This window comes from Agelaius tricolor, unplaced genomic scaffold (assembly GCF_023055355.1).
Source record: "Agelaius tricolor isolate 1412-34295 unplaced genomic scaffold, bAgeTri1.0.p SCAF_5, whole genome shotgun sequence".
In the NCBI taxonomy this organism is placed as follows: Eukaryota; Metazoa; Chordata; class Aves; order Passeriformes; family Icteridae; genus Agelaius; species Agelaius tricolor.
In genome coordinates this window covers 30,724,256-30,750,879 of record NW_027269265.1, presented here as the reverse complement: position 1 = coordinate 30,750,879, position 26,624 = coordinate 30,724,256, and the positions used below count along the sequence as shown (strand labels likewise).

Here is a 26,624-nt window from a genome sequence, read left to right as displayed (position 1 = left end):
GCCAGGCGCGCTGCCATTCCCTTAACTAACCTTCCTTCTTTCCCGTGAACTCAGAAATCTCTTCAGCATCTACTTAAACACAGATATCCCGGGGGGAAGGTGGGGGGGGGATGGTTTGCGGGAAGGGGGAAGGGGAAAGAAACCAACCCACATACCCCTCAGGTCCATCTCACCAACACCTTTAAACACACTCATCCTCGGAAAGGGGTGGGAAGTAAAGTTACTTGCCTAATTTCATTTCATTGTTGTATCGAAGAGTTTATTGTGCAAATGGACTTATTTATTTATTCCTGAGTTTCTCTATCCCTCAGCTGGGCTCTTGGAGAAAATTAGAGAGTTGCCTGAGATCATGCTAATAAAAAATCACTGCTTGCAGTTAAAGGGAATAATCACATCGATCAGACCCTGATAAAATAGGGGCAGGGGGCATCAAATGCCCAACACTGCTTACAGTTTGTTTTTTTCCTTTGGGCTCCAAACCGTTAGGAAAGGATCACACATTTATTGCTCCTTTTGTATTTATTGCTCCTTTTGTCTCCTTCTTTCTAGCAGGATTCAAACCCCTGCGCGTGTGTGCGTGGTTCGGGGGGTTGTTGCTCTCTTTGGGAAGGTTGTGGCATTCACAGGTGTGCTTTGGCTCATCGCTGTAACCCTGTACAATTTCCCAATTCTCCTGGAGGGTTTAATCTAGGTGTGAGAGTAGGAAAGTGTTTAAATTCTACTAGGGAAATAAGCGGGGCTGGGGGAGGGAGGGGGAACGGGGGAGGAATTCCCTCTTTTGGCGAGTCAGAAATAGCCCAAGCTTTCCAAACGGATGTTAAAATTGGACATAATGGAGCAACACCTCCTTTTTTTTTTTTTTCTTTTTTTTTCTCCTTTCCTTTTTCTCCTTTTTTTTTTTTTTTCCCCTCTTCAGGTATGAGTCTTGAATCCTTTCATTAAACTGACACAGATTTCCAGAGATGGAGAAAAGGAGGGGTATCTGAGGTGGACATTTTATGTAAATGAGCAAATCCGAAATGTATTACAAATCCACTGTAATAAAACTGACAGTTTTGACAGTATTGACAACATAAATATATGTTGGAACACAGCACTTTCAGACACTTAACCGATGAAGCAATAAAAAGATTCGACTACAATATTTCAAATAATCGACATTGATGTTTTGATACATCATTTTTATACCTCGAATCGATCTATCACTCTATGACCGGTCAATTTTAAGTAAAAATCTGCTGCAATTATTTACGCTATTGCCAATGACGACCTAATAACTGTTTTCAATTAATTATAGCAAAACTAAGCATTATGAGGACTAACCGGCCACATATTCCATTGTATGGCATTTCTTGTATGGAGAGCAAACACATATATGTGTATTGCATTCTCTTTGTGGGATCAAAAGAAAGACATACAAAGACGATCACAATCTTGAGGGGGGTGGTGGTGGGAATAAAAAGCAACCTCTTTTCGGGAACACACCGCCGGCTCTCACCATGTACTTCTAGGAAACACGCTATAATATTTTGTCAGCTCTCTCTCTGTGCAATACTAAACCGGGCTCTCAGGATTTTTTTTTCCTTTTCTCTTTGGGCTCTGCACTGAATCCCACTTCAAACAATGGCCCGAGCAGGTCTTGAAAAAAAAAAAAAAAAGGAAATTCGTGCTTCGACTGATTGCCTGTGTGTTGTGAGAGTCTCCGGATCATTTCAAAAGAGGTAGCAGTATATTGTTCTCTCTGGACCGAGAACTCCAGTGTAAAAATGAGAGCGCTCCTCTTCTGGAGTTTTATAGGCAGCTGGAGAACAAAAGGGGATATTTTGAGTGAGCTAGAGCAGAGCTCTGAGCAGAGTTTGAAGCCTTTGCGGATTCTCTGATATCACCCTAAAGCCATTTACTTTGCCCTAACTGTCCTTTTGGTTACCATGTTATAATGGAAAGATTAAATTTTTTTCATACTTCAGGATTCTTCGAACAATTGCAAACTAGATTTTTGACTACCCAGTGCAAACAGTATTAGTGGGAAACCCTGACAGGTTTGTGGTTGTTTTCTTTTTTCCTTTCTTTTTTTTTTCCTTTCTGGTAGAAATACACGTCTACTGTTTACGGTCTCCACTTTTACAAACATCCCACTTTTACAAACATTGCAGCCTAAATAACATAATTTTTTAAAAAATTTTTAAAAATCCCATCTCTTCCCTAACTTTAGCGCTTCGCACCCACCCGCGTGACATAAGCCGCACAAACGCGAAGGGGTTCATCTCTCTGCCCCTTCCCACGGCGGGTTTGGCCCTCCAGGGATGGAACCCGGGACTGGGCCTCGCCAGCCTCCCGCGGGAGCCGCTGAGCTCCGCGGCGGGAGCGAGCCCCGTGCCCGGCCCCGGCGGCTCGGGCTGGAGCCCCGCCAGATAGCGCTAGAGGGCCGCTGATGGATGGCAGCGCCGCCGGGGCAGCGCCGCGCTCGGCCCCGGGCAGCGGGGCACACCGCGCTCCGCACGGCAGCGCCAGCCCGGATCGGCCCTGGCTCCTGCGGGGTCGGGGTTTTCCCCCTAAAAAAAAAAAAAAAAAGAAAAAAAAAAAAGGCGGAGGGGTGGGACAAGGAGTAAAAAGCGAAGTAACAGGTAAGTAAATGAACCTCCTCCTAATCCAGCTCCCAAAGATCTCAGTCATACCACAGTCGAGGTCAAGAAAAGTTCACCGTGATGGGCTACCATTGACTTTCAGGACAAGAAAGATTTTCGACAAATACGTTACTGAAAAGCGAAGTACACCGCTGGCAGCCCGGGGGATCAGGGTGAGGAGCTAAATGAACCCAGTGATCTGCAGAAGCTAAAACGTGCATGATTTCACAGGGGCACCCGAGATGGGACCTCGAAAGTCTTGCAGCTGCGGGAAGTCGGAGGCGAATCAAAGAGTGCTGAGACGAATAAAAAGTGACTGAAGTTGTAAAAAACAACCGTAAGGGCAAAGGAGAGTGTGGTAAAGAGCGGGTTTGGGGGTAGGAATTTAACTGTGGCACAATCCTGATTATAAAAAGAAAAAAGTACTATTTAAAGTCCACACTTCGTCTCGCAAGCAAAACAAAAAGTAAAATTCACGTGAATTTCACTACGGTGTCACGGTGGTGTCCCGCGTCCATATTTTATCAGGCAGATTGCTTTCTTCATTTATTATGACACATTGCCTAGAATGATAGTTCGAGATAAAAAGCCAGTTCGAATATGCTAAATTTTTCGCTGTGTTCCATGATATCCTTGACCCGTCTAAGAGGAGTTTTGCTTTCAAATGCAGTCTACGTGTTACCGAACACAATGGCATCCTCCAAAATACTTGAACTCAGCACACAAACAAACAAACATTGAATAAAGTTACAAACAAGATTAAGGTTCAAGTTATTTGTCCCTGTAGCAAGGCGTCAATTGTCCTAACAGATGTAGGGACGTTAAGAGGATTTAAACCATGCGAATTTAATAAACCAGATTAGCAATAGGTGCTTTCCACAAGTGCTAAGAACCGGAAAGTAAATCTAGCCTAAATTACCCATCGGACCGGAGGATCACCTACAAGGAGAGCTCAAAATTTCCTACAGGGTACAATAGGATTTCGTGCAAGCATGGCTTGTTTCCCCCTAAAAATTTTCTATTTGCATTAAATCTTGTGATAGGAGCACACGCGCGTGCAAAACAGCGGTTTAAGGTCTCCGGTGGGATTTATTCTTGAAATCTGAAATATTACCTGTTGTGCCATCCGCTTTTGCAAGGCTGTGGAAAAAGAGAGAGAGAGAGGGAGGGAGGGCGAGATGTAACGAGCAAGCAAGAGAGGCATGTCTCAAAGCCAGCAAAGGACTAAGATGCCACACTTCGGGAAGGCTGATTGAAAACAGACTCTTCTTAACTTTTAGAGGATTTTCTCTCTCGCTCCCTCCGAGGGCTAAGAAGCCGATTTGGGAGTTTGAAGGGAATAGGTTTCAGCATCCATATTTGTTCTGGTGCACTTGTAAAATGCGATTTGAAGAGGATCTTTAGCCCTCTGATTGTCTTTGTATTGTTTTTCTTGAAACGGATCTTTTGCCCTTAATGAATCCCCACACAGCTGGACAGCTCCTGCTCGGACACTGAGAGCGCTAACCCCAAACTGACCCCAATTTGACACCACAAGATGAAATTTTACCGCCTGTTAAAACCATTTCCAGCCTCGGCAAAAGGAGCTGGCGGTTGACTGAGATGCACTTCCATACCGGACACCTCATTTCTCTTTGGACTTTTGAGCCGATCTATCAAAAAAAAAAAAAAAAAAAAAAAAGAAAAGAAAAGAAAAAAAAAGAAAAAACCCCAGGCACCACCCCGACTCGTATCTATCCCACACTTTTCCTGAAAACAGCCCTCGCTCTGAAAGTGATGCAGGAGAAATGGAAATTAGCCATTTTAATTTTCCCGAATTACTTTTTTTTTTTTTAAAAAAGAAATGTCACTAGTTGGGGGGGGGGGGTTTAAATAAAAAAATCACCTCCGTATGTGAAAGCCCTCACCCTCTGCATGCCCGTATCCCATTTTCCTCCGAGTTCCCAACAGCATCTTTGTTAATACATGAGTACATTCACTTAAGGGCGCTAAATTGAGATCCCTTTTTAATGGCTAAACTGTAGCGCTTTATAAACCACCTTCTCTGTGTGCTTTAATCCACTGGGATAGTGATGAGGAAAAAGGCTTCGCTCTTTTCACGTGCAAAAAAAAAAAAAAAAGACATAGGAGGAACATGAAAGATCTTCATTTACTATATGAAATTTCACTTTCTATCAAGTTAAAATAATTTTTAAAAGTTGGTCCCTGTCCCAGATTACAAACATGCACAGCAGGGCAAGACAATGCAGGGGGTTAATTAGTTTAGGAGGGGGAAAAAAATTAAACAATTGAAAGGAGCAGCACTGAACACTGCACAAGTCTTTGGCTGCTTTTTTTCAGCTTTGCTTTTAGTCTGTTTTCTCAGAATTTCTTAGTCAGGGCAGCTGAGATCTACAGAGACTTCTGTGAAAAATAGAGTTAGCAAAAAAAAAAAAAGTGGTATAAAATTATATTCTAAGCAATAAAATAATTTCTTCTGTGGGAGCCAAGTAATTTAACTTTTTTTGAGAAGAAAATTGATGAACTTCTCTTACAGCCTGAGGTCTAAAAAAATGCATGGAGCCTTAAATGTAGCCAGATTACTTTTGCACAGACAGTTTATAAGGAAAGACCTCTTCTTTGGTGATACTGAAACTATTTCAAAAGAGGCACATTTGTGTATCTCAAGAGACAAGGCTCTGGGTTTGCACTGCCACGGTTAAAAAACAAGCTTGGAAGCTACAAATATTTGAACCACGTCTTCTAAGCTGGCTGCATCACAAGCAAATGATTCCATGCAAGTTGAGAAATCTGGCATCTTTGGGGCACGGGGCGGGGGGGGGGGGGGGGGGGGGGAAGGGAGGGGGAAGAAAGAAGGGGAAAAAAACCCAAATAGCATTCACCGATGACTAGATCTCTTAAAAAAAAATCTGCTAGAAAACTACAGCTGTAAAAGTAGGAAAGGATTTGCATAACCTACTGCTCTGTAGGTCTCCGCGCACCCAAAGGATTAGCCAAGCATTCATTACCATGAATATCTTGAATTACGTTACCGATTTATACGACAGAGTATAAAATACTGCACAAGAAGACTGGCTTTTTCCCTGTGAAATGAATTGACTTAACCACTGCTTGAAAGAGATCTACATACTAAGGGCTCTTCTACTCACCTCTCTTTACAGTCCCGTGAAAGTCAGTCACAGCAATTCGGTTGCTCTTAGGACTAGCTTTAATCTTGGAGGAGATCCTCTAGGAAAAAGAAAACCCCGTGTCTGCTCTCCGGCTTCTGGCGGGTTTTAAGCAGGATGCAACTCTGGCTATAAGTAGGAGACGGACTTTTCTCCGTATTCCCTTCATATTTGTAAATACAGCCCTGCTCTGCAGGGCTTGGCGCTAGCGGAACATGCAGGAATGCCCACTGGCGTTTGTCAGCTCTCCACACTATCTTTCTTTATACGTGAGGGCTGATTTCCCGCAGACATCATTGTTATGATGGCTCATTTAATCAAACTGTTTAATTGCTCCGGTAATCACTATCATCATCACAGGTACTCAATCATTCATCATTTTGGAGGGGTTTATTGACCTCTGGAGCTCATTCCCTTCGCCTATTAAAATCAGGCCAAATATCTATAACTACCCCTTGAGTCATTTTCTTAAAGTTAAAAAAAAAAAAAAAACAAACTCTGAAAAGCATCGTCATCACCACGAAAAGCAAAGCAAACCAAACTCTAACGGAATAATATATTTTCTGCCGTGTATTTTCAAAAGCCATCTATGTACGAGGCCACATTCACAAACGGGTACATAATCATTGATAAATTCCACTATTAACGGGATAGTCTGTTTTAGATTTTATGTGCAGGGGACCGTGAACGAGGGTGGGGGGTTGGGGAGGACAAAACTGCAGCAATCGATAGTTTGACCATCGCTCCTCCCCTAAACTTCAAGCATCCCCCATGATTGATGATCCCGGGTAGCTTTGGTAATTGACTGCTCTGAGGTAAGGCATGGTGTAGCTTCAGCGAAGTGATTGGGCGAGAGAAACGCACCAAAATTAACGCGCGCGCGCGCGTGTGTGTGTGTGCCTGTGTGTTCGGAAAAGTTCATTCGGTACTCAGCGGTGGGGGGGGGGGGATGCATCATCTCACTTAATTTGCTAAATAACCCCACTGTAATTAGCACTACCATTAGAAGGTATTACCGAGCTAATACTCCAGCATACATTCCACAAGCGCAACGTCGATAAACGGTAAAGTCCAGCAACACACACACGTAAATACTGCGCTCGCCGCCGGATCCGCTCAAAACGAACACGCAAACAGAAATCTACATAACATCTGGATCTCTCCTACAAAAGACTGAGCAAGACTTTGTTTTTAAGCCCTTTACAAAGCCTGGCAGCCTAATCGCAAAACTAAAAGGGATTTCCCCCTCTTCCCTCCGCCTCTCCCCGCCCCCCCCTCCCCTTCAAGACATCCAGAGCGTGTTTGATAGCAGCGATCACTTAATGAAGAGCGGTGCCCAACGCGGTTTGCACGAGGCGCTCTCTCCATGCCCCGGAAAATTCATTAATTTTTAGCGGAGCACAATGAGCGCTCCGGGGGCAGCGGCGCGGCCGGCGTTGCGGCGCGCCGGCGGGGCCGGGCGCGCGGGCCCGGAGCAGCCTCCCCGCGCCCGGGGCCGCACCGGCTCCGCGCGCCCCCCCCGCGCGCTGTAGCTCCCGGTGCCCGGGGCTCGCGCACCGCGCGCGGCAGCGGCCGGAGCCGCCGACCCGAGCCAGCGGCCCCGCGCGCCGCCAGACGCCCCACGCCGCGGGTAATCGGAAGGTATTTGGTTGCTCAAATAATCTAGCGCAAACCGACCCGGGGCCGGGCTTCTACCGCACTTTTCTTCTCGCTCTCTGCAGTTTCCCCTGCCTCTCCCCCCTCTCGCACACACGCACTCTCCCTGTCCTTCCTCCCCTGCCTCCCTCCCTCGCTCCCTCCCTCGCTCCCTCCCTCCCTCCTCCCTCCCTCGCTCCCTCCCTCCCTCCCTCTCGCTCGCACGCTCGCTCGCTCGCTCCTTCCTACACGCCGTGCTTCGCTCGGGGCAGGGGCTGCTGCGCGGCTCCCCCCGCGCGGCGCCGCGGCCGCCCCGCCGCCGCGCTGCGCATCCCCGGCGCTCCGCCGGCTGGGGCGCCCCGCCGCCCCGCGCCCGCGCCCGCCGCCGCGCCCCGCCGCTCCCCGCCGCCGCCGCTCCCCGCCGCCGCTCCCCGCCGCCGCCGCCGCCGCGCTGCAGGACTGGCTATGGCCACCACTACTTCCGGGTTCCGTCACTTCATTCTCCCGCCGATCAGCGCCGCAAAACTGAGCCTCTTCTATAAGGCAGCCGGCAGCCAACCTGCCAACACTTACTGACACTCACTCATCCCAGGGAGTGAGGGAGAGAGGGAGACAAAATACCTGCCGGGAGGAAAAAAAAAAAAAAAAAGGAGAGAGGGGGAAGTCCGGGCTTTGCAAACTATTCAATTTTTCTTCGCATCTTTCCCCACCCCCCTTCACAAGTACTTTGAAAAAAACAAAACAAAACCAAAACCAACAACCCTATAAGCGATCCTAAAAGGCAAAACCCGAGCACGGAGTTACTGGAAGAAGAAACCGGGGTTAAAAAGATTCCTCCTCTCTTCTTCATCATCATCAACCATCATTCATTCACTACCTTGACATTCCCTGGCTTTGATTGACAGCTGGAGTGGCAAAAAGCCATGAGACACGACAGTTTGGTTACATGTGGGTTGCTGACGGGCCGATCGTAACCTTCAGTTTGGGGGCTTGACAATTTTTTTTTTTTTTTTTTTTTTTTTTTTTTTTTTTTTGCGTAGAGAAAGAAAAAAAGAAAAAGAGAGACAGAAAAAGGAAAGAGAAAGAGACAGAAAAAAAGAAGAAAACAGAAACTCATCGTGGTTCTTGACTGTTTTTTATATATTGTTGTTGTTATTGTTGTTGTTATTACTATTATTTACCCATATTGGAGGATAGGAGAAGTCTATAAGTGGGTTGCAAAAAAAAAGGAATCTTCTTCACTCTAAATCACTTTCTTTGCTGGACTGGGATATTAAATATACGACACATCCAGGAGTTTATTGGAGCGCAGACTGATGGCGCAAAGGGTAGGTTTAAATCTCCAACACTTACCTATATATAAATCCTCTCTTAAGAGGGGCCTGTCCGATTTGCTCTCCTCTGTTGCTGATGATGATGGCGGCCACTATTAAAAAATAGCAGCAAAAATTATTCGCTGGCTTTTTGTGTGTGTGCATGAGTGTCTCTCTGTGTGTGTCTCTCTGCAATTGTTCCACGCTTTTTTCCTCTCTAGCTTTTTCCCCAGCAGCGCGAATTCCCTGCTCTCTGCCTGCTCAGTAGCACGGGTTTCACAGGGGAAAGCTTGCTGCTGCTGCTGCTGCTGCCGCCGCCGCTACTGCTGCTGCATAGCAAAGGCTAAGAAATACATATGTGTGTCTGTGTATATACGAATGTATATATATGTATACACATATAGCTGCTTTTTTTTTTTTTTTTTTTTTTTTTTTTTTTTTTTTTTTGTGTCTCTGGCTGTGACAAGGACAAGGGGAATTGCCACTAAATAATGTTTCTGGTAACTTTCAGATTATTTCCCCCTTTATCTACCTCCCTCCTCCCGATACACCTTACCTTTCCTCTCTCCTTTCTAGTGTTGATTTATTTATTTAGTTGGTTTTGATTCTGCTTGTTTATTTTTTTTTCTTCTTTTCTAATGCAGAGTAACTCTAGTTTCTCTCCTCCGTTTCCTTCCTTTTCATCCCTGTTTCCTTGTTAGGGCTTCTCCTGCCTGTGCTGAAGAGGACCATCTTCCCCCGCACACTCAGACAGGCAAACACACTTTCTCCTTTTACCTCTTCTCGCACCCCCACTCTTCCTTCAGCCCCTCCAGACCCTGCTCCCGGTCCCAGTTGATTTCATTTTGAGCATTTCTCTCTCTGTTGTGGCTGTTCTTGTTTTGTTTTGCTCTGTTTGTGTCTGTCCGGGTGCTTTACTCTCTTCTGACTTTTGTTGTTGTTGTTTGTTTGTTTTTTTATTCCCCCCTCTCTTCTCCTCTTTCTTTTTCTTTCTTCTCTTCCGGCCCGCTTTTTGACAGTACGATGAGCTGCCCCACTACGGCGGGATGGACGGAGTAGGGGTGCCGGCGTCCATGTACGGGGACCCCCACGCCCCCCGGCCGATCCCCCCGGTGCACCACCTCAACCATGGGCCGCCGCTCCACGCCGGACAGCACTACGGCGCCCACGCCCCGCACCCCAATGTCATGCCGGCCAGCATGGGCTCCGCTGTCAACGACGCCCTGAAACGGGACAAGGATGCGATCTACGGGTAGGTGCCGCCGGGCCGCCCGGCGCCAGGGCCCGGCCCCGCAGCGCGGATGCCCGCGGAGCGGCCGGGGCAGGAGCGGGAGCGGGAGCGGGAGCGGGGCGGGCAGCGGGAGCTCCCGCGGGGCCGCGGCGGCAGCGGCCAGCCGGGCCCCGGAGCGGAGTGGGGCGGGGGGAGCCCGGAGAGTCCGGAGAGAAGACGGCGGCAGGGCAGCCCCCGGCAGCCCGCTCGGGAGGGAGACCCGCGCGGTGGCACTGCCGTGGCCCGCGATCTCGGGACAAGGGCGATTTCGGGACGAGGGCGATCCCAGCCTGGCTCGGCTGAGGTGCCAGCACCCACGGGAAATGGGTGCTGGAAAACAGACCTCTTGGGGACAGAGGCTGGGTTGCAGAGAGGTGGTGTTGCCTTGTCCTTCCATTTTTCTTTTTTTATTTATTCGGTTTTTTCCTCTTTTGTGGTTTTTTGGGGGGGAGTTCTTTTCTTACGCCTGGGGGTTTTTTAAATTTCTTGGAAAGGCCCCACTTAGGAGTTAGAGACTCTTATTGCTCTGGATTTTAGTTGGAGAAGTGTTGTTCTGGTGTTCTCTGTGCCATAATACCACTCTTCCAACTTTGTAAATAAAGAGCTATTCACATCGCGGAAGGTAGTAAGAATAAAAGGGATTCACTTCTTGCAAACAGCTCTTCCCAGTGACAGAAGACATAAATACATTGGGGGCAATGAGCTAAATTTTCTATTTTAGAAAGAAAGAAAGAAAGAGGGGAAAAAGAAACCCATACCCAAGGGTTTCTCAAGCCTGCACCAGGGCTTTGCTTGGAGGGAATGACACCGATTCCCTTCAGTGCCCTTTGGAAAAAATACTAACTGAACCTAAAAGGAGAGCTAGTAACATCTATGACAGAGTGTGGGGTCTTGATCAGACACCAAAGGGGAAAAGAAACAAATGCATGCTTACTACTTAGCACGCAGATAATTTTTTTTTTTCTGACTACACCAACTATGGGAAAATATTTCGCGAAGTGCTCCCTTCCTCCACCCCCTCCCCAGCTCACTTATCTGGACAGATGGTATTTTACTTGGGTGTGCTTCCTAAGCCAGGAAACTTCACCACATTTTTGTTAGCAGGCCCCTTGAAAAATAAAATTACGTATTAAGTAGTTTGCAGTTTGCCTAGCTGTACTCTCGTTTTAGGTCATAGCTGGAGGGTAGGGATAGGATCTTCCAGGTTTTGCGGTATTTTAAGCTGTGGCAAAAGTGTAACATTCTCAGCTGAGCTGCTGCTGAGCACGTTCGGTGCCTTGTGCGTTTAGAGAGGTCACTTTTGTCCTCGTCGGTGAGGACTGCACGGGGAATGTGGCTCGGGCATTGCAATTTCAAAATTAAAAAAAAAAAAAAAAAACCAACCAAACAAAGCAACAACAGCCAGCTCACCACCAAAACCAGTATTTTTATTTCAAAGCCTGGTTCTCCACTGCTCTGCCCGGGGCATTAGTGCGAGACTGAAGAGTGTGGCTGTGTCCGTGTGTCCGTGTCCGTATGTCCGTGCATTAAAGAAAAAAAATACTTGTTGATTACAGCTCTTCTTTCCCCCTCTCCCCCACCCCCTCCCCTCTCTTTGTGTGCCACCGCCCGGTAGGCACCCGTTGTTCCCCCTCTTAGCTCTGGTCTTTGAGAAGTGCGAGCTGGCGACCTGCACGCCCCGGGAGCCCGGCGTGGCCGGCGGGGACGTCTGCTCCTCCGACTCCTTCAACGAGGACATCGCCGTCTTCGCTAAACAGGTCCGGCACCTCTCCCCCCGCCCCCGACCCTCACCAGCGCTCCCGCCGCCCCCTCAGCGCCTCGCCCCGCACGGCCGGGCGCTGGCAGGGGCAGCCCCCCTTTCCCCCCGCGCCCCTCTCCGGCGGGCGGGGGTGCGCCCTGGTGGCCCGGCCGGCCCTGACCTCCCCCCCTGCCGGCAGCCCCTCCACGCGGCCGGGCTGGGACTGCCGGGCCTTGCCCTCCTGCCCTGGTGATAGGGAAAGGGAGCTGTGGCCGAGTTTTGGAGGCAGAGGGAGCGGGAGGGGAAGCAGGCAAGGGACCCGCAGGAGAAGGCTCCTGTGGGAGCGGCGGTCGGCTCAGTGCCGGACCGGCAGGAGCGGAGCGGGCTTCTCTCCGCAGCTCGGTGACCCGGAGCGTTCAGCCGGATTTTGGTACCGGCCGGTTTTGTCAAAGGCACTTTCCCCTTTCGGGCGATCCGGTTACGGGAGTAAGGACAGCAGCTGTAGTTCACGCCGCTTTTCCTTCTTCTTGCAGGTCCGCGCCGAAAAGCCACTTTTTTCGTCAAATCCAGAGTTGGACAATTTGGTAAGGCCTGCTCCCTCTCCCACTGCACTCCCTCTCGCCCTTCCCGACCCCTCCGCCCGCTGCTGGCAGGCGCCCTCCTCCGCCCCGGAGCGGGCCGAGCGGCGCGGCCGGGCAGCGGCTGCCGGGCCGGGCACCGGGTGCGCCGGCGTGGGAGCGGGGCGCCCGCCGGTCGGCAAGTTGCCGTCAAGGGGCTTCAAAGAGCTTTATTCTTAGAGCCAGTCAGAGCAAAGTCTCAAGCCCCAATGCATTGCAAAGCTGAGTTTGAAAGCCACGGGAAGCTAAAAGTGAAGGAAGTAACTGCTTAAGAGGAGAGAGCTGGAGATTTCTAATGTAATTCTTTTGCTAATGTGAACGATTTCAATATTCAAAGTGCCTAAATCCGCTTGTAAAGAAGATGCCAAACTATTCAAACACACATTCACCCCCCTTTCTCCTGCGGGCGGGGATGGGGGTGGGAGCGTGTGTTTGACTTCTCTGCGAACCCTCAGGGATGAGGGCCGGGGTGCTGAGAGGGGAACGAGGAGAGGAAGAGGTTTTCTCCAAGATCGCGGTAATAAAGCGCTAATCACCGCTCCTGGAATAAATATGATAAAAATCAAGTGTTTAGGTTAAAGTTGATCAAAATTGTTAAAGCGTGACCAATGAGCTAAAATCCTGTATAATGACCGCGCGCCCTGACAATCCCCTTCTCCCCCTTTCCCACTCGGGCTCGCGGCTCTGCCCAGCCCCCGTGCTCCTGTCTCCCACGTAACCCCCTGCTCAAAACTTTCTTGCAGATGATCCAAGCAATACAAGTACTAAGGTTTCATCTTTTGGAATTAGAAAAGGTAAGAGCCAAGGAGGTGGGCGGGGGGCACGCCATTCCCTGCCCCCTCTCCCCTCGCCCTCTGCCCCCCCAGCTCCCTTCCTCCCGACTGTTTGGGCTGACTTGTAAACACGGCCAGAGAAGATAGGGGTAATGCATTGTGACACCGTAACCTGTGCCATCAGAGCATGTGACACCCGACAGACATGCCCAGACCGTTTTTTCCCCTTTTTGTGTGTGTGTGTGTAATTTCAATATTTACTAATATTAAATATTAAACCCCTATAATCCTTCTTACTCCTTTCCTCAGTAGAAGCTCTTTTTCCCTCTCAGAAATATTATATTTAACAAACAGAAATGAAACCATTCGTTCTCCTCTCCGGCTCTGGCAGGCACATTAACCCCAAGCAAGGACTAAATGTTTGGAAGAGGCAGGGGCCCCTGCAGGCGTGGGCAGGGGCTGTGCCCTGGGACAAGAATGGCTCTTCCCACAACCTCAGCAAGTAGCTTCATTTTACTGCTCCCGGCCATTTAGACCTTTTTTTAGCCCCGGTTTAAACTGATCCCGTCCCGAGTGACTAGTTGTACCTGTCTGGGTTGTGCATGCTCCGGAGATACCACCTGGGTCCAGCTCCCAGTGTTCCGATGTTATCACTAAATCCGATTTTCTTCAGCACTCAAGTCCGAGCCCACTATCTCTCTCTCTAACTTGTTGCTGCAGCAAGTCTCAAGAGAATAATATGTGCTGCAACAATTTCTCTATTGTTTCCTTGCCTTCAACTATTGTCCCCCTTAATTAGAGTTACTTAGAGTTACTTGTGGAGTAGATCAGAGGGTTGAACTTGTTACCAAAAAAAAAAAACCAAAAGCGCCGAAACACGATATTTAGCCATTATTGAGTCTATTATTCTTGTTATTCTTTTCAGGTTCATGAATTGTGTGATAATTTCTGCCATCGGTACATTAGTTGTTTGAAAGGAAAAATGCCAATAGACCTCGTTATTGATGAAAGGGATGGCAGCTCCAAATCAGACCATGAAGAACTCTCAGGATCTTCCACAAATTTAGCCGATCATGTAAGTCCTTCTGTTTTCTTTATGACATTTTTTAAAGTTTTTAACCTGCTTAGAAGACCTTTTCTGGATTTCCTTGCTTTGCTGCTGTTGTCTGTTAGTTTTGCTACTACCTTAACCTCCTGCAAGCTTGAATCCCATCTTCAAACTTCCTTCCCTTCCGCTTTGCAAAGTTGTAGAAATGCAAAAGACTCCTTCAGTTTTCATCTGTAAAGCATCGAGTTTGCAATGGTTTGTAAAGTTTCCTAGTCTGGGCGGCTTGGAGAGCTAGCAAACTGTTGGTTTGATGTGGGGATCAGTGCTTTCTCCTGTTCTTTGCCAACTTTGTAATCAATGCATCAATGTAAGGAAACACAGACAAGAAAGTTAGGAAGAAAGTTTGCTGATTTGCTTCCCCCTCCCCTCTCATAGAGATGACAAGTGATGAGAATTATTGGCAATACTACACTACATTAAAAAAAGGGGTTAGCACATTAGAGTTTCCAATGCTTTTGCTTTATAGCAACTTATTGTCAGAATATGGACTTATTGCCAAACGCCTGAAGCATCTTCATAATAAAAGACAGTAACCTTGATGAAGCAATTATTAACAATGTATTACAGAAAGTTGGAGAGAATGATGATTGAGTAACCGTAGGTTAGCAGTTGATTTTAACACTTTAGGAGTTGGTGAATTAGTGTAATGTGTGTAGTACTGAACATTGGTGTGCATGAAAGGAGAGTGCCTTTGTTTTTTCTGAGTTTTGGAGTGGCTCCTCTGATCCTTCAAAAGATGTAGATGCAGAGAGACTTGGGGATGTGGAGGGAAAGATTGCAGCTGGTACAGCAGAAAAGGAAAGGAATAGCTCTGGTTAAAAAGGGTGGGTGTGAATTCCACTTTATTTATAGGAACGCATCCCTGGGGGGCAAAGGGGTTTATACAGTTTTAGATTCAATTGAACTAATAATCTAAATGATAGAGTCTAATATTTTAGCGGTTGAAATATTAATTTAACACCCGGTGTGAAGTTAACCATGCTTTCTGCACAGGCGCCTGCCTTTATTTCCCAGTGTGTTAAGAGTAGCTGGAAGCCCAGGGAGAATGAGCTTTCTAGGAGCTTTTGTTTCCTTTGAAAACATGTTGTTTTTGTGTGTATTTGGTAATTACATTAGACCTGGACTGAAGCTGAATTGGGAAATAAAATAATAATAAATTCTTCTGAATGTCCCCCTTCTGGCGTGGCTTAGTTATGGGAAATATTTTTGGACCCAAGCCTTAGCTTTCATTTTCTCATTTGTATTCAGTAAACATTGCATGACAAGGTTTCTGCTGGTTTCTGTTTTAAATCTATTATTTTGAGAGAAAAAAAAGTACGTAGGTCTTCCTTAAAGTTTATCTGCTTATCAGCTAACTCAGACGTAGGTAATAAACTCCATGAGGCATGACACAATTTCAAAAATATTTGTTTCATGGCATTTTACAACCTTAAATTCGTGGGCATAAGTATTCTGGGAGAGTACTAGAAAAGAAATTGAAATGAGTGGCAACCTGAAAGATAGTGAGTCACTGTGTAAAATTTAGAGAAACAGAAAAAAAAAAATACATGTTTCTCCAGTACAGTTTCTTTACAAGAGTGTGTTTCAAGTGGAAGTGTAGAAATGGAGCATGCTTATGTTTATATTGAAGAGATTAGATAAACTAGCCTGTTTAGGGTTCTGGCAGATGGCAAATGCTCAAGCCAATTTGCAGTGCTCCATTATAATATTTAAATTCACACACAATGATAGGACAGGAGTGGAGGGGTTTAGCATTTTGATAATTTGGTAACTATTATCTTCCTTAAGAAGAATCTCCTCTTGCTTTTGTGGCCCCAAAAACAAACTCAAATAAATATGACAACCCATTTGTCTTGCACCCGTTAGGGTTTACCACTTCATTGGGTATTATAATTTAAAGCCTTTTACTTCCTGGAGATTTGAGCTATAACATTTTTACTTTAGCCCCCTGCTATTTGTTTTGAAAGGAAGCAATAATTTGTGCAACCAGAACACCAACTGGGAAATGAAGAGTTGTATCACATAGTTACATTTTATTCATGCGTTTTGGGAAATGTGTCTCCTTATTGGATTTTTTTTTTCTTTGTATATTAGCTTGTTTTCCTGACAAAACTTTAACACCTTTTTATAGCTTAGTCAAACTACCGTGTTTTATATTTGCACTGTACAATGTTCCAGCAGAAAGAAATGCATCTTTATTCACAGAAAAGGAAAAGCTTTAAAAAAATGGCTAATATAAACATGCAAGTCTATTAAAAAATGAGCTATCATTTCTGAGCATCTACCTGAAAATGTAGCAGTTCAAGCATGCAAATTTGTCCAATTTGGCTCTCCAGGTTTATTTTTTTTTCATTTGCCTTGATATGCATATTTAATATATAGCCTTAGGCTAGATCTCATTTGGTGAAAGTTGGTGTAGGGGTGATGATGAGCCACTTCAGAAGGACAGAGACAGCATGTTGTTTCCTCTGTTTTATGTATTGGCCCACTATTCTGATCTGCGGGTCTTCCCCTCATGGTTTTATTTGCACATGAAATACTAGGAGCATTTCAACTGATTGGCTATGAATAATGATAGCCCAAAAGAAGTGTAGGTTAATTTGTTGTGTGCCAAGGTTTCTCTTGTGGAGGTGACAGTTTGTGACAGCTGTTTGACACCCCAAAAATCCATATCCCTCTATTGTTATTAAGTGGTGTAAAGCTACCCTGTGTGTGTTTAATGTGAATGTGAGGGGTGATAGTAGTGGCAGAGCTGAATTAGGAACTAAGGCAACTCTCAGCTTTATTGTTTTTCTAGACCTTAAAACTGGCATGAAGGAAAGTAACCAAAAGAATTGCAGGATTAGCCAATATTTACCATAACACTTTAAATGGGGTACTCAAATATTGCATGCTTCCCCTTTCAAAATCTACTGCACTGCTATTTATATAACTTAACTGGAAACCAAACCCAAAAACAACAAAGGAATGAACTCTTCAGAGATACACCTGTGCTGAAAAAAAGGAAACAGCTGAAAGTTGTTGTGCTGTACATGTTTGGTAATAAATGTGTTTATTAAATTTTATTTTAGTGCGCTATTAACTGTTATGTAATATAGTTAGTGTAAAGGGTCCAGGGACTTGGTAGATCAAACAGAGTAGTGCTGGCCACAAGGAGCTGAAACTTTTGTTATTACTCTGCTGTGTTTAGTAAATATAACAGCCCATAATTAGTGTTTGAATTTTTAACACCCTCGTTTTTTTTTATTGCTCTGAGGTATTAGCTGTAGATGGGAAGAAGGTAATTACAGCTATGCCCTGACTGAACCAGATTAGTTAGGGGGGAAAAAAGATAAGAAAAGAGAAAAAAAAAAAGCCTTTGCAGCTGCAGTTCAAGTTCGGTTTCCCAGCACAGACAATTTATTATTGTTCAACTAAACATACCAGGCACTATCCTGAATTCTGTATTCAGCCTAACATGTCTGATGAGATTGTTTGCAGATCTTTTTTTTCATATTTCGAGCTATTCAAATTTGAAAAACATGATGCTCATAAAATTTGGAGATTTTAAACTTTTTTTGAACATATTATAAGATTTTTTACTTAAATTACACTTCTTTTGTAGCTGGCCTCACCTGGTGTGATACAATTCTTCCTTTAGTACAAACCTGTTTTGAAGCCCAGTAATTCTCCCACAGAAATTTATGGCTGTCCTTCCACTGGCTTTTGTGGGAACAGTCTTTTCGATATTTGTTCATATGTTTTTGTAGCTCAGAGGTAATAACATACAGATCATAATTCCTAAAATATCATTAAAACAGAGAGAAATATACGTACATGTCTTTTATAAAAAAAGACTCTTGACAGATTAGAAATCCAACATCTTAGCTGTAGAAGAGAAAGATTAGTCTGAATATTAAAACTTTCAGCTCTCACATGAGGAAATACTTTATTTTGTACTTTTGGATATCCAGACAATTTAACATTTCTTTAATATTTCTCCTCAAAGAATGGTCTGTGCAAATTCCTGACATTTTGCAGATTAGAAAAAATAAAAATAGTGTAGTACATACCTGTTCCAGTAATATAATTAAATCTTCAGGTAAGATTTCACTGAGTAATGAAGAAGCAACTGGGGGCCTGATGCTAAGTCTGCAGGTATGCCACACTTTTGTGGACTTCAGTGGGAGTTTTGAGAAACACCAGATTAGACCCCAAAGGTGACCTTTCTGTCTGTAGTGTCAGAAGGAAAACTAAGTAGCTAACTGCAACAATAATAAGGCAAACTTAGAATGTTCCTTAAGACTTAGGACATTGCTGTAGGCCCTTTCTTTCTTTTTTTTTGTAGTGCCTTCTAAAGGGGCAAAGAACATCAGGAATTTTCCAAGACTGTAGTTAGTGTTGTGCATTCCTGCTTTTTGTTGGGCCAAGGTGCACTTCTGTCAACAGCTGAAGTCTCAAATTTGAGTGTTTTAACTTTAAACTCTGTTCTCTCAAACTGAACCAATAATGTTTTTCAGTATCTATTTGATAACTGTGATCCCTTTTGGTTTGAGTTGTCTATCAGTCTAGATGAAGTGTAGCCACACAGAATGACATAGGAGGACAATTAAAAAACCCAACACCCCCCTGATTTTTCAAGTCTCAGTTCCTTGGTGACAGGTGGATTACATGTCTGATTTCAATCTTAATTAGAAAATACAAAACACGCAGCTTTTCAGAAAGCTGCCATGTTCTAGAAGACTCAAAAATTGCTCCTGATGCTTTCTTCAAATGCAAAATCAAGGGACAAGAATTAAAACTTGTACATATATACAAAATATCTGATCGATTGCTGGGCGTTATTTTTTGTTTCAATTGTGTAACTATAGTACAAAAAAAAGTAATCCTCTTAAGTATGCATCTTTTGGAAAATAAACCTGAGTGATACCAGGAGTAGTCTTTTTTAGAAAACATACGTATTATGTCAAATTAGAGCTTTTCATGTCTTTTTGTCTTATTGAAAGTTCCTTTAAACAGTAAGTTTATTATTAAATGCACTCGGCGTGGTGTCTGAGATACCACCCTGGACTTTACACACACCACACACAGACACAGATACGCTCACGGGAACCCGTGTGCATGCGTGCGATGGATTTCCGTGTCCTGCGTGGTCTGCAACAGTTCCATATATGGCTGTACCTCGATACACATCTTTGGGGTATCAGTCATATCAGCCATTCCTACATGTGTTATATGTGTTGCTTGTAAGAACAAGGTGAGCAGGATTTGGATTGTGTTTGGGGAGGATAATGCCGTCGGTATCAAGTAGTTCAGTTCAGTTTTGTAAAACTGAAAAATAGCTGAAACTGTATAGCTGGGGAAAAAAACCCTGAGAAACTGGTAAAATTTATTTACCAGACCTTTGAGTCGAACCATGTTTAGAAACAATAAGCTTTATAGCCATTGTAATTTCTTTTATAAAAACAAGTTGTGTTTTGTTTGTTCTTTTAAGATTAATGATTTTTTCAATTTCATCTGATAAAATTATGTTGGGACCTGATCCTGTCAGAGTTGTAAACTTGAAACTTCAGTTAAAATATGTGAGTCAAATCCTGCTTAGCTCACTCACATGGGTATCAGCTGGCCTGATTGATTTTACTTCCTAGTTATAAATAAGAAGCAGATTCCTTATGGTTAATTGAGTCTTTAATATCACCATAAAAAGCAGTATGAGATCAGAATCAACCCTAGCAGGACTACATACACTCACAAGAAGCTAGCCAGACTTTGCCCAGCAGATATTTTGGACATACAAAATAAGAATTGCAATTTGTCAGAAGCTTATCCTATATCAAATTTCTCTGTTACAACATCTCTGTTCAAGAAATCCTGTAGTAGTTAAAAACTCTTATGGTTTCCAGCAGATTTTCAGCATCAACAAAAGAGAAATGTGTCAGATTGGCTTTGTATGCCTTTTGTCCTTTCTGATGCTCTTTTCTAGATTTAGCAAAATTCAATGGTGGTGCTAAATCAATTTTTTTTTTACTTTCAAGGGAAAAAACACTGGTAAAATTGTGTTTTCTAGGGAAGGCCGTGTGTGTAAATGAGAAACAGAGGATAGCAGTGGAGTGATCTCCTGTGGCCCTGCTAGTACAAGCTTTCCCCATATTGTCTCCTGCTTTTATATTAATTACAACTTGCATTATCAGCTGTGAGTCTGTAGCCCAGCAAATAGAAAATACTGCCCCTGGAGACATAGCTTCTTGTATCTATTTTCCATCTCCTTCTATTGTGCTCTACTCAGTATTCACTGCTTTTCTCCTAGTAACACTGCTCTTTAACACAATTAGGTAAGAGCAAGAGGAGTACCATATTTGGCTCCCAATTATTAGAACTACTGGGAATAGATACATGTGTGCTGTTCACTTTCTATGATAGCTGGCATTAGTTTAGGTCATACATGTGTGAAATTTTTATAGTGTGTGCACGTACACAAAATAGACCATTCTGTTTTGGCAGATATCTCTACAGTGTGTTTCTGCAAAGTATATTACTAAACTTGCAAGAAGAAATGAGAAGTCATGCTAGCAGTTGTGTAATTTATCTAAAGCTATATGTTTTGTTTCTTTGTTTTCTTATTTTTTAAAAATTTTTTTCAGTGTGATAAGTCAATACAAATTTTATTGAAACTAACATAAAATTGCAACTAATATTAGTGGGTTTTAGACTAGGATCACTTCAGGTACTTCAGCTATGCAGATGAAGTTTTCCAGTGAAGCACACTTTAAAGGTGTCATTTGGTTGTTTTTTAGGGGTTTTTAGTTTGTTTGGGTTTTTTTTTTGTTTGTTTGTTTGTTTTTTGTTGGTTTTTTTTTTGGGTGAAGGTGTGCATGAAATAAATACTACGATTAGTCATTTGGCCAAGAATATTTTTTGAGGGATGTGAGGTTGGAAATTGTCTAGGAGAGAAAAAGATCAATTCACTGACTCGTGCAATGATCTTAGTCCAAACCAAAAGAATGCTGCCTTTTTATGAGTCTGTAAGCTCCACCCCTAAAATTTTTTGTCATTTTTTATGATATTAAAGTCTAGCTATTTCTCTCCCTTTCAAATTCCTTTAATATTTTTCTGTTGCATTTAGTAAATACCTTATCTTATATTTTCTGTCCTCCAACAAAACTCTGCCAAACAGCTCCCTCAAGAATACTGTGTCACAAGAAATACATTGAATTTTCAATCAATACAGTGTGTCTTTCTCAAACCAGATCTACAAACTGAGGTCAAGAACAACTCAGCCTGGTAGAGACAGCAAGTGTTTTCAGCTGTGGGAAGTCTCATTCAGTGATCCTTTACAAATTTTTACAACTTTGAAACAGAAAGGCTGGTCTAGATTTTGAAATATTGTATGATAGGTTTTGGATGACATTCACCTTAAAACATAGCTGAGCAGTTACCAGTTAATTATTGTAACTTTCTACATGTGATAAGGAGCTCCAGCTGCAGCCAGCACAAGAGAGCCTGCAGTACACAAAATTAGCATAATTCACTGTGTTCCATGAAAAGTTTAGCCTAGGTGAACATGTTGCAATTACTATGTTTTCTAAAAGAAGGTTCCAGCATGATGTTGTTGGAGAGCTAAACTCATGCTATGCTATTGTTTCTTTTCTTTTTCATGTATTTCTTCTAGCTCTTTATCTGATTACCATCCGGCAAACAGCTGACGCTAAGAGGCTGCAGAGGGCTGAAGAGCTCCTGTCTGCTGTTTGCCTTCAGCTTGAAGCTATTTGAGTGGCTTCCTAAGTCAGAGATAAAAAGAGAAGCTCATAGGCACAACTGTGTTTTAATCCAGGCTGTAAAGAAACTTGCACAGTTTTTGCCTTTTATTTCCATCTGAACTTTTTGCTAACCTTATTTTCAAGTTTTTTTTTGTTCTTTTTAATAACACCTGGGCTGCTTGAACTTTCAAGATTTCTCATCTTTCTTTTTGTTTTTCTCTCTACCTGACTCTGAAAAATGATGGTAAAATGTGGGGGGTTTATTTGTTTTTCTTGTTTTGTTTTGCTGTTTGTTTTTTTTTAATGAAACGGTGGGGAATAACAGTATTATTTAGAGAAGATTAACACAATAACCTCAATGAATATAAAATAGTACTGTTTGGTTGCAGTTTTTTTCCTGTAGTTCTGTGTGAGGAAAAGTAGTTCAGTCTTATAGGTTCTGGAGGGGCTGGTGAATTTGTGCTGTAAGTGTTCTTGTGCTGCATACTGTGCTGACAGGTTAAGCAAATTTCAGATCCTGACCTGTCTTCTGATTTTACTCGTGTCTTCCTGTCATGGAACCACATACGTGGGTGTATGTGTGTTTCTGTCCATGTAAGGTGAAGGGGATTTGGATCCTTCTTACCCTTTGGTCACCTGAGACTTTCCTGGGAACCTTTTGAAGTCATGGGCTCTTTCCTTTGTCTCTGCTGTGATCCAGGTCAGGCCCGTCAGATTTATGTTGCTGGGTATTGTAGCAAGCCTTTCCTTGGCAGTCCTATCCTGTGTTGCTGTACAGCATGTGGTACTAATCAGTGCTAGAAGATTACTTTGAGATGTTTCAATATAGATTTTGGGACTTGGTCCCAATCACACTTACACTGTATTTTACAATGGGTAAATCAGTTGACTATGTTGAACTTACTCCTACTACACATTGATGTAGATGAGGTCAGAATCGGTCCTGCTCAAAGAATTTATCCAACTTGTCACTTACTGCTTTCAGCTTCTCCTCATGCTTTAATAGTCTAGTGTTATTTCACAATGTAGATTTAAACCACAATCAAAACTAAGCAGCCTAAGAAAGCAATTTTTTTTTGAGGGAAGATTTGTTTTTTGTTTGGTTGTTAGATTATTACAATGTGCTTGATTTAAATTGTCGCATGCAGGTGACAAGTAATGCAGGTCCAACCCCTACTCTGATCTGTTTCATGTGTTCTTGCTCTCCTTTTCTGCCAGAGGAAATTCCATCTCTTGCCTGCCTTCATGTGGTGCTGATAAAGCTCTTCCTGTACAGTAGAATTCCTGTTTTCCTTTAAGCAACAGCAGGGTATTGGGAATGATCAGGAAAGGGGAGGAGGACAGGAGGAGAATACACTCAACAAAGTAGCACTAAACTGTAACATTAAGTTTTCCTCACTTATCCTTTTAAATAGCAGCTCCTCTCTCCAGGAAAGCCAATACCCAATAAATTAGAAAGCATACATGAGTTATGTGACTTAAGTACAGTACTTCAGCTCTTACTTAGCCAAGTTTTGCGAACTTTGTAAGTCTGCCTTCTGCATTCCCTTTTGTAGTGTTTTATGCATAGTAATGCAGAAAGAATTGCATGAAAGTCATTATACATGTTATTTTATATAATCACCTGGTGGTTGTTCTTGACAATTCTTGTAAGTGAACTGTTAGAGTGATAAATCCAGAAAAGTCTCTTGAAATGTGTCAAATCAAGGTGGTAGCTGGGGGTTAGGAAGCATCTCTCCTGGTATATAATGTCTTTCAGAGAAAACCTCTTTTTTTCCCTTCACAACTTTGATTTTGTTGGAAGTTTTTCCAGCATTTAAATGGGTGACAGAGAGGTTGGGGAGTGAGGACACACTCCTCTCCCATGTGTGTTCTCCTGTACTTCTTGAAAAAATTTCCCTCCTCTTCTCCCCTCACTGTCTGGAAAAAAAAAGTGTGGGGAGATAGTTTGCATGCCAACTATCCTGATCCTAATGAGAACACCTAGTATCGTAAACTGTGTAGGTAGATACCCTTCCCTCCTCTGCCTCCCCTCCACCCCCCCCTACTACCCTGTAGAGCTCCTTAAGAAACTAAACTTACGGGTTTTTTGTTCTGTCCTGAAATATTGTTTTCCAGTACTATTCAAACAATTAAATCCAGAAAAGTCTGTGGAAAGTTTAAAAAAGAAAAAAAAATCTGTCCTGTGTTTTAACAAGTAAATCTTTGTATCTCCTCTGCTTGCCTTTGCTGAAGAATTATTACGCTGTGCAAACAGTATAGGTGTTTGGCACATTTCACAAATGCTAATGTGTATACTTTCCTCCCCTTCCTCCTCTCTTCTCCTGGTTTGCTTTCTGTTCTTCATTTGCTATTGGAATGGGAACTGTGGAAAAATTCCTTGGCACTCTGACACCAGAATCCTTCATCTTGGAGAGACCACGATGATGCAACCTCAACGCACTCGGCAGGCACACCAGGGCCCTCCAGCGGGGGCCACGCTTCCCAGAGTGGAGACAACAGCAGCGAGCAAGGTAAAAGGTCAAACTTTTTCTCTCCACAAAGTAGGCATGACTAAAATAACTCCAGCTTTTTTCATTATATCAGTACATCTGCCTTAGAGTAAACATGGAGTGGCAGACTTGCAGTGTAATCAGCTGTAAGTTAGGGAGACGGTATTTCCTTTTCCTAACCCACTTAGCTGCATTTTATTATTATTTCAAAGCGAAATATCTAATCTTCAAACAAGCTTTGTAATAACAATTGATTAGTTCTGCCAATTCCTTTACAAATTTGGTTATCTACAGTTTATTTTTGTGTGGTGTAAGTAAATATAATGACAGACATATTCTCCAGCTGCGGTGCAGTTGTTTGGGTTGGGTTAAAGAAGGAGAGTTTAACCTGCAGTTTTATATGAGAGAGAGACTTCTATGTGAAGTTATGAAGCTGCTAAATTATATAAAGTAGAAGCAAACCCTGAATTAGACAGAAAAAATGTTTCTTGAAATGTTTGCTTGTACAGATTTGTTTTTGTTTCTGAAAATCTGGATTCTGAATGGTAAATAGAGATACACCTCAACTGCAAAACCTCTTTTGTATCTATATACAATGAAAGTTCCTCAAGGCTGAGGAGGTTTGATTATTATTTTAGGGTTTTTTTATTTCCTACTGCATTGCACCTTATGTGTGGTCATCTGCATCCATGCTGAGTGAGTGTCAAAGGCTGTCATTCTGTTATGATAGTGTTTTACACGTGCTCATTAAAAGAATAACTGACTCCAGAAGGTGTAGGAGTCAAGCCCTCAGTGCTAAATGTTGGGTAAAGATGGCCTGCTGTCATTCTTGGATTTTGACTCAAGAGTTGATTTTTTTCTTTTTTTCTCCTTTTTTGATTTTTTTTTTTTTAGTCCAGAGTTTAAGGTGGACTCCATTCTTGTTTTTCTTTGCAAACATGGTAAGCTTCTGCCAGTGAGAGAGACATTACCTCTAAAAGGTCTTATGATATGGCCTCACCACAAGATGTTTCTCCTACATCTGCAGTATTTTGCCTTTTTCCCCACGTGCCCAGCAGAACCGACGGACAGGGCTGATAACCAGCTAGTCTTGAAGGATCCCAACACTGGCAAAGGGAGAAGCCTTCAGGGCTAAAGTTGCTTTCACTATTCTCATGCTGCAGACTGCCTCCCTCCATGATATTTGCCATGCTTAGACAGCAGAAGAGATATGTGATTTCATGTCTCTCATGTGGCCCATTGCTTGGCACAGAGCTAGTTCCCCTCTTCTGCCTGATGATCTGGTGCTGTACCCGTTGCAGTTCTAGGAACTTGCAAAGTTTGTTTCTGGTAGAGTGGTTTGGTTTTGTCTTCTATTTGTAAGAATTGTTTATACATTTGTAATCTTATTGCTGATAGAAAGCAGCCATGGCATAGGGTGTGATCCAACTCCAAAATGAGTCACAAGGATTTTTTGCTATGGGATTAAAATGGAACTGTACAAGACCCAGCATGAACCATTACAGCTTCAACAGCTGATAGGGAGAGCTTGACTGCTAAACAGCATAATGGTTTTATGTCTATTGGCTGGCCATAGGCCAAGATACTGTTGATCAAATGTTTATGTGGTATATTGTAGCTAAAGTGCTCGGTGTAGCAGATGATTTGCTTGCTTAAAAATGATTCCTTTGTTTGGTCTGCCATCTTCATTCCATCCCTAGGGAGAAAGTTTCCTGACACCTGTATAGCCACTCTGCCCCAGGAACCCCTTAGAAATTAAAAAAGTTCCTTCATTGAGCCATGCTTGGTATAAAGAAATCGCTTGTATACATATCCAGGGATCCTGCATTTCATAGTCTCTGATCCCCTGTCATTTAACTCTGGTGGGTGCTTGGGAAATATTGCTAAGCATTAGAAAAAGCAGTTGATGACTACTACACCACTTTCCTTTAGAAATAGGTTTCTGCCAATAAATATGATTTCAACAAACCTGTTATTCATTTATGTGGAAGAGGAACAGCCTTTGAGGGGCCAAATCAGTCACTAGTGCCGTCCAGTCCAGCAGGGTAAAACATTGCTAGTATGTTTCCCTTTGTGCTCATCTGGGCCTTCGAAAGGGAAGCCGAAGTCCAGTGACAAATCACCATTCCATTCAGCTGCTGGCAGCTGAAA

General features: G+C 43.5%; 1 protein-coding gene and 3 long non-coding RNA genes across 12 annotated transcripts in view; 1 reads left to right on the top strand and 3 right to left on the bottom strand.

Annotated features, from left to right (window-relative positions):
* Positions 1-710: 710 nt before the first annotated feature.
* LOC139590016 (uncharacterized) lies at positions 711-7,775 on the bottom strand. The gene is made up of 2 exons (XR_011679199.1): positions 7,676-7,775; positions 711-6,964 (listed from the first exon to the last, which is right to left on the bottom strand). It is a non-coding gene; the product is annotated as an uncharacterized lncRNA (long non-coding RNA).
* The window catches only part of MEIS2 (Meis homeobox 2), a 174,601-nt gene continuing 155,255 nt past the window's right edge, over positions 7,279-26,624 (top strand). For 2 of the 9 annotated variants that reach the window (XM_071427008.1, XM_071427006.1), the window contains exons 1-8: positions 7,282-7,432; positions 8,467-8,754; positions 9,759-9,991; positions 11,625-11,766; positions 12,281-12,331; positions 13,108-13,158; positions 14,063-14,212; positions 24,380-24,494. In XM_071427008.1, the coding sequence (XP_071283109.1) occupies positions 8,743-8,754; positions 9,759-9,991; positions 11,625-11,766; positions 12,281-12,331; positions 13,108-13,158; positions 14,063-14,212; positions 24,380-24,494 (754 nt within the window). In that variant the 5' untranslated portion in view covers positions 7,282-7,432; positions 8,467-8,742. Of the gene's footprint in view, positions 7,433-8,466; positions 8,755-9,079; positions 9,240-9,758; positions 9,992-11,624; positions 11,767-12,280; positions 12,332-13,107; positions 13,159-14,062; positions 14,213-24,379; positions 24,495-26,624 lie in introns of those variants that run through there. The other 7 variants (XM_071427011.1, XM_071427004.1, XM_071427013.1 and 4 more) reach the window with 7 other exon arrangements.
* Positions 7,825-9,764, bottom strand: LOC139590017 (uncharacterized). The gene is made up of 2 exons (XR_011679200.1): positions 9,296-9,764; positions 7,825-8,852 (listed from the first exon to the last, which is right to left on the bottom strand). It is a non-coding gene; the product is annotated as an uncharacterized lncRNA (long non-coding RNA).
* On the bottom strand, positions 11,416-14,065 carry LOC139590018 (uncharacterized). The gene is made up of 2 exons (XR_011679201.1): positions 13,725-14,065; positions 11,416-12,905 (listed from the first exon to the last, which is right to left on the bottom strand). It is a non-coding gene; the product is annotated as an uncharacterized lncRNA (long non-coding RNA).